Genomic DNA, 6,850 nt, shown 5'->3' with positions numbered 1-6,850 from the left:
ACTAGGTAAATTGAGACTTACCCAGATTTTCGGCTAACTCCGTCAGCCTTGTTCACGGACCCGTGAAAGGGCTTTATCCATCACTGGCCATGATAAACAATGGATTTTGTAAGAGCTTTTTTCATAGTCAGTGGCTTTTCTACCAGTAAATGTTCCATTTGTTATCATTTCGTGATTTTTTTAAAATTCATTTTATTCTAGGAACGACAGAATGATCAAGCGGAAGCCACCCAATGGGCAACTGCGATACAGCTGACCAGCGGGATACCGGCTCTTGTAGTGACGGTCATGATTGGTTCTTTGTCAGACAAGCTCGGACGGAAGCTCAATATCACCATCCCCGTTATTGGAAGCTTGATAAAGTAATTATAATTCATTTTTAATAATTCTTCTGGTGGACTTTTATCTCAATAGCGTATCACAAATTGTTGAAAGCAATCATCAATTGTTTTATCATCAAAACATGTAATAGATTAGCTTTGGTAGAATTGAAATTCTGTGCAGTTTGTACGGATTAACTCTGTTATTGTTGTATTTTATTAAATTTCGTGTATGTAACCTTGTTCTTTATAATGTCTGTCATAAATTGTTCCAGTAACAGTCATCGAGGAATGAAATTGATTGATCATCTTGTTTCATTCCCCAGCTTTACTGTAGCTGCCTTTGTTGTCCAGTTTAACCTACCAATAGCAGCCCTCCTCCCAGGTTAGTTATGACCCAAGGCTTTTCATCTTTGGCCAATCTTTTGAAGTTTCAACACATTTTCTAAGTTGTTTATTTTTAGTACTCAATAGATACAATTACATGGGTATCAGAATGCATTGTAATTAGAATCAAATGCTGATAACTCAAGAAGAAACTTATTTGATATTTGGTGCGTCAGAAGCTGTTGTAGAAAAGAAGGTCAAGTTCGAAAATGGTTGATTCGGCTTTTCCCAAGTTTTAATATTTCTATACTTTATGACATTGTATTTTTTCCCAGGGTACTTCTTTCTCGGACTTGGGGGCAGTGCTGCGGCTCTAAGTGGAGGTTGCTATGCCTACATCGCGGACATCACTTTGAAAGGAAGATCACGTTATTTTCGCCAGGCTCTCCTGGCAGCCGCTGCTGGTAATGCTATGTTCATATTCGAATGTAGCAATGTATTCATATATTTCTTATGGTATACATAACAAAGGATGATAATGCTGCAGCATAGTTATGGGCTTATACATGTATGTGCGGTATAAGAGGTCTAGAGCAAGTTCAGAAACCAGCTTTGTATAGTATATATAGTTTAGCAGCATCTTGTGGCCTGGACATTTTTACATTCGCCCGTTCGCATTAGTTTTGTGGTCTTCAGAGGATGTCATCCATAAAATTGAGTCAGTGTGGCCTAACTGCAACCACGTGCAATATATTTGATAGTTTCTTCCACTCTACATTTTTATAGGGGCGTCCGGGATAGTTGCTGCCTTGGGGGGAAATTTTTGGTTCCAACAACTTGGTTTCCCCTTGGGCATTTCGCAACCGTTTTGGTTTACTGTCGGTTTGACTGGGTTTTGCCTGCTGTACACCATCTTCGCCGTGAAAGAGACCTGTCCAAGGAAACCTGGAAGTCAACTCTGTGCGGTGTCCAACATCACAGGCATCTTTCAGCTCTTCAAGGTTAAGAGGAGGACACCAAGATGGCCGATCGGTGTTCTGGGTTTGGTATTTTCCCTAATCTGGGGCATGTATAATACCATACCTACCCTCATCGTCACGTATCTTGTGGGTCCGCCATTTTGCTGGTCGCCAAGTTTCGTGGGGTTCTTTCAAGGTGCCGTTGGTGCCGGCTTCTTCGTGTCGGCAGTCGCCATCAAACTGTTCAGCAAATACCCCTATGTTCTGATGATGGTAAGTGGTTAGCAAATAATATTACACCTCAAAGACCAATAACACTACAATACACCAGTTCCTGAAAATAGTCAAACGTGATAGGTATTATTCAATGAACAAAGAATAGTTAAGCTTTGGTACAAACCTCGTTCATGGAATAAAACCTGTTTGGCTATTTTCAGGAACTGGTGTATTTTAACGTTATTGGTGTCATATAGTCTTTGAGGTGTAATTTGTATACATTTTTTGTCTTATGGCCTCACTCAAATGCTGTGATTTCCTTTTCCTTTGTGTTTTATTGTTTGCAATGAGAATCCATTTAAGAGGAAGCCAAGGGGTGTAAGGATGGTGTTCTGCCTTTTCCATACAGGTGGGATATCTATCGTCAGTGGGCTGCTTTACCATTGCAGGACTATCCCCATACACACCAAACCAGGACGTGGCCATGTTCATCTGTGAGTGATAACTTGTTAGATCCCTTGGTCATATTTTTATAAGATATGTACTATTTTGTGCACAATGTGAATAAAACTAAGTTGATGCATTGTAACCTACTTTGTCATAATCTTGAAATAGGGATCATTTTAGAATCTGTTATCCTGCTATTGTTACAGCTGCAGCTATTGGTTGCATGTTGTCTGCAAGCAACACAGTCCTGAGGACCACCATGTCTAAGATGGTTGGACCTGAGGAACAAGGTACGTATGCACATAGTAAGACCTTCCTACTTTCAATATAACACGACATGGAACTTAGAACTGTGTATATATCAGATACCTTTGACCCAGTGTTGACTCCAGACTTCACAAAAGCTAGTGTGACGTTGTGTGGCGTTGTGTGGCGTAAAAGCAGAGCATTAAGCTCAGAACTAAGAGGTCCCGGGTTCGAGTCCTGCCAAGTCACCAACCTTGTGCCATTCGGAAAGGCACTTTATACGACTTTCCTCACTTAGCTCAGGTGAAAATGAGTAGGCCAAAATGATCATTATTTTTATTGTTCTCTGTGTGTATTAACCTAAAAATCATGGGATCATAATGTGTATCTGTGTTTGTTGTATTACTACAGGCAGCTTGTTTGGCCTGGTGTCCTTTATAACGAGCCTATCCGGTGTGGTGTTCGTCCCGCTATGGAACTTCGTGTACAGCCGTACCATTTTCATCATGCCTGGCATGATATGGTTGATTTTTGCCGCAGTCATTGTGCTCAGTGCTATCTTGACTGGGTAAGTCTTTTTTTTCTTACTTCAGGAATTCAGGAAGTTGGGCATTATCAGGGACTCAACGCTAGATGACAAGTGGTATTGCTGACTTTTTAAACTATTTTAAAACTATTTTCGACTTTTTTGACTAAGCAACTTTTTTTACGTCTAAGAGAATTTTTTCTTCCTAAGGTTTGTCAAGTTTATGGCTCCGGAGTTGGAGGAAGACAACCTTGTGGAAGAAGAAAAAGAAGACTACGACACAACGAAACTTTAAAGCTCATTGTAAGTCGGTACAGGATAAAGGTTTATCTGTCGGTTTCCTTCACCAGTAGGTTTGCTTCATTTCACCATGAATATGGAGGTACACAAACATTGCCAACAGTGCCCAAAGATAGAATATATACTATTAGTTAAATGTGGATGTATTGACATAATCTTTTGAGATTGCTTGATAATGTGTTATTATACATACCCACATCATTGCAAGGAATGGCTGCAACACAAATTCCTATTGACTTTGTATCTAGAATATCATACGATTATTGGTTTAATCAAATTTAATTTTCTGTGTTGGAAATAACAGTTAAAATCTGTTTCATAATGACTTCTACCGACATAGGCAACTTCAACGGTTTATCTACAAGCTTAATTCTTCTTACCTTTGCATTTGCTTGACTATTTCATTTGAAAACATGTATGGGTATGTATAAAAATGTATGCAGTGACAAAAATGAGCAGAAAAAAAGCGTTCTTAGCTAGAAGAAATCAAGAGAGTTTTTACAGTGAAAAGAAATTTTATCCCCGCCCCCACAAAAAAGTCACGTTTTTAGTCTATACACCACGTTTTTCGGCGGTTCACAAGTCACGTATTCCTACGTGTCATACGTCACGTTTATAAAAAAATGTACGGATACTTTACGTACATGGGGTTCTGCATACGTACGCATGGAAGTAAATAAATGTTGCATAGACCTCAAAACGTGATTATTTTACGTGCGTAATTTTGACATGGAAATTATGAGACCGAGCAGGGCTGTTTGCGTGAACAAATAATAAACAATTTACATCAAGAATATACACAAATAGTACTCATCATTATTTTTCGAATATACACAAATAGTACTCATCATTATTTTATTGTATGCTAAGGCTGTTGTCTTTTATATATTATACTACAGTACGTCTACGTCAAACTATATGTAGACAATCAAAGCGTTGTTGATGCAAGTTGTTGCAGGCATGTTTTATTGCTGACGTGGCGCGTTGGCTTTCTCTACTGTTTATTCACGTCAAAAAGCAATAATTGTCTGCAAAAAAGCGTAGGCAGACGACATAAGGTCGCCGTTGGCTTCGGAGTGCTGTATTCACTAAGCTGGGTGTGTGCGAGCGTGCAGCATGTCTGCGAGTTACCGCACTGTCGTCTTTCTCTGTGTCCTGATGTGGGTGGTACAATCCTCAAGGGATCGGCCAGTGGGTGACACTACATGTGAAAGATGCGTCTGTATGAAAACATTGGTCTCCTGTTACGGCTTGCGTCTCAAGACGGTCCCTAAGAAAATCCCACCCGCAGCAAAACGTATCTTTATGGATCACAACGACATATCGGCGATCAAAAACCAGTCTTTTCGAGGCGCTCATTCTACTAAAGTTCTCAATCTTTCCAATAACGCCATTGCCGACATCGAAGCAGGGGCGTTCGATGGCTTGGGGGACTTGGTTAGTCTCTTGTTGCAGTCCAACCGCCTGTCTGTCGTCAAGAATCACTTCTTTCTCGGCCTTCCCATGGTGAAGTTCATTTACTTAGAGAACAACTATATTCGGTACGTTTCAGCATCGCCATTTTCAACCCTCAGATGGCTAAGACAGGTCCACCTAAAGAACAATCTCCTGCAAACCGTGCCTTGGGATGCGATGAAGACGCTGAATAAAGAAAGTGCATGGTCATTGACAACATATTTTCTGGAAGGGAACAAGATTCAACACCCTAAACCCCCACCGCAAGATCTTAGATCCCGTAAGCCCGTTCTTGGAATCCGTCTAGCCAAGAACCCTCTGAAATGCGACTGTGACTTCGGAGAATTCTTTGACTGGCTCACTCATAATGGCCAGGAAAAGATATCCGTGGAAGATGCCGACCTTCTTATCTGTCACCGCCCCTGCGAGCTCAAGAACACACCCATCTTGACCATGCCTCGTACACAACTTATCTGTGAAGATGCACACGCCACCGAAAGTTGGACCACGCCAGAAACTGACGAACACTGTGACCTTGACAACGCAACCTCCGAACCTACCAACCCGTCGGCTACAGACTTTCTGGGTCTTACAGCAGGACTTGACAAACCACCAAAACCAAGTACTGACTCTCACGAAGCTGTCACCACACCCAAGGTAGTTATCTACCTTATGAAAGATCGTACCAACAATTTTGTCCCCAACACAGATTTCAGGATGAGTGAGTACTCCGATCTCTTGCTTTATTTCATCGTTATAATGATAGCCAATGCAGGGATATCTTATATTCTGTGTCCCTATATCACAAATTGGTTCAGTAAGAATCAACAAAGCAACAATATCTATGATGACCCTGCAGCCGACGATTCAAGCAATGACACAATGCGCCAGTCTGTTCATTTTTACGAAGATATCGATATTGCTCGTCATGAAGCGAAACAGGTACAAAATGAAAGAGATCCCGATCAGGATTCCGCATTCGGAGACTTTAATGACTAAGACCATGTTGTTTTGACTATATGAATTTGACTATTGTTTGCTTGTGCATGAATTCCCATCTCTATCCAAAAACGTTTCTGACTATACTGTACGTCGTACAAAGTAGCTGCAAAATGCGCAAAAAAATGCCGTAAATTGAAGAAAAGGGGAAAAGAAAAATATGCTAATGAATGTAGAATTTCTCTTCGTAGAATGCCAAATTAATTCCAAAGGAAAAGAAGTAATGTGAAGAAATAAAAATAAAAAGCCTATTATTTTGTTTAACCTTCATGATCACTTAGATTTCATGACAAAGGCAACATTTTGTGCTTTTTTTTTCATTTGCACGCTCAAGTCAGCTTTGCGCTCAAGGGGGTTTCCAGAGAATGCCATTCATATGAATCAAATCAAAATGGCCTACGTAGAAACAAATTGCGTCGTCTCCCTGTATAATCATAAAGGAACCACCCGATGCAATATTTTAATCCATTTCAATCCAGCAAGGGCTGATTTTTAACAATATTTAGACAGAAAACCAGCGTCTCATAGAATACGAAGATATTTTATTTTGATTTTTTTAAATCAGTAAGACGTTAGTTGGTAACATGATGTCGACGATTAACATTCTATTTTAACAAACACCAGTATGAAAATACGTTAATTAAAACAATGTTTAAACGTTCCTATTTCAAAACATGATTTGCTTTTTTTTTTATGAATTCATTGCAACGTCACATTTTGTGTTTAGTACCGGAAAAGAAGCCGAATAGCGTTCCGTAAAACAAGGGTTAGTTAGCAGGGTTATATGATTTTTTTCTTACTTTATCTTCATTTTAGCGGTATTGGTAGCAAGCGATCTCTTTTTAATAATTGTGCTGTGAAAAGAAAATGTAGCAACCAGTCTTATTTATTATATTCTTATCCAGGGACTCATTATTTAGTAAAAAATATATCATTTTGCAGTGATTAGGCGCTAAGCACCTCTGTTACATTTAGGTTGTGCAGAATCTAGCATACACAATGTTTTGGCTGCTGTGATTTGAGTCAAAAGATTTAATAAAGTGAAACAGATTTTA

General features: G+C 39.6%; 2 protein-coding genes across 2 annotated transcripts in view; both read left to right on the top strand.

The window, feature by feature from the left end:
- The window catches only part of LOC109475204 (proton-coupled folate transporter-like), a 4,859-nt gene extending 758 nt beyond the window's left edge, over window positions 1-4,101 (top strand). The window contains exons 3-10 of the mRNA XM_019775788.1: window positions 202-362; window positions 647-705; window positions 983-1,111; window positions 1,434-1,879; window positions 2,232-2,316; window positions 2,476-2,559; window positions 2,927-3,083; window positions 3,252-4,101. Of these exons, the coding sequence (XP_019631347.1) occupies window positions 202-362; window positions 647-705; window positions 983-1,111; window positions 1,434-1,879; window positions 2,232-2,316; window positions 2,476-2,559; window positions 2,927-3,083; window positions 3,252-3,336 (1,206 nt within the window). The 3' untranslated portion in view covers window positions 3,337-4,101. The remainder of the gene's footprint in view (window positions 1-201; window positions 363-646; window positions 706-982; window positions 1,112-1,433; window positions 1,880-2,231; window positions 2,317-2,475; window positions 2,560-2,926; window positions 3,084-3,251) is intronic.
- A 347-nt stretch (window positions 4,102-4,448) lies between these two features.
- Window positions 4,449-5,795, top strand: LOC109475206 (SLIT and NTRK-like protein 6). The gene has a single exon (XM_019775790.1). It carries the CDS (start codon window positions 4,458-4,460, stop codon window positions 5,793-5,795), a length of 1,338 nt encoding a protein of 445 aa, XP_019631349.1. The 5' UTR covers window positions 4,449-4,457.
- The last annotated feature ends 1,055 nt before the right edge of the window (window positions 5,796-6,850 follow it).

This window comes from Branchiostoma belcheri, unplaced genomic scaffold, assembly GCF_001625305.1.
Source record: "Branchiostoma belcheri isolate BF01 breed outbred unplaced genomic scaffold, Haploidv18h27 scaffold33, whole genome shotgun sequence".
NCBI lineage: Eukaryota > Metazoa > Chordata > Leptocardii > Amphioxiformes > Branchiostomatidae > Branchiostoma > Branchiostoma belcheri.
The sequence above is the reverse complement of the archived record's forward strand: the minus strand, read 5'-3'. Positions and strand labels throughout refer to the sequence as shown.

Bases quoted from the DNA above. Each gene is read 5' to 3' on its own strand.
- LOC109475206 (XM_019775790.1), top strand. From the start codon at position 4,458: ATGTCTGCGAGTTACCGCACTGTCGTCTTTCTCTGTGTCCTGATGTGG.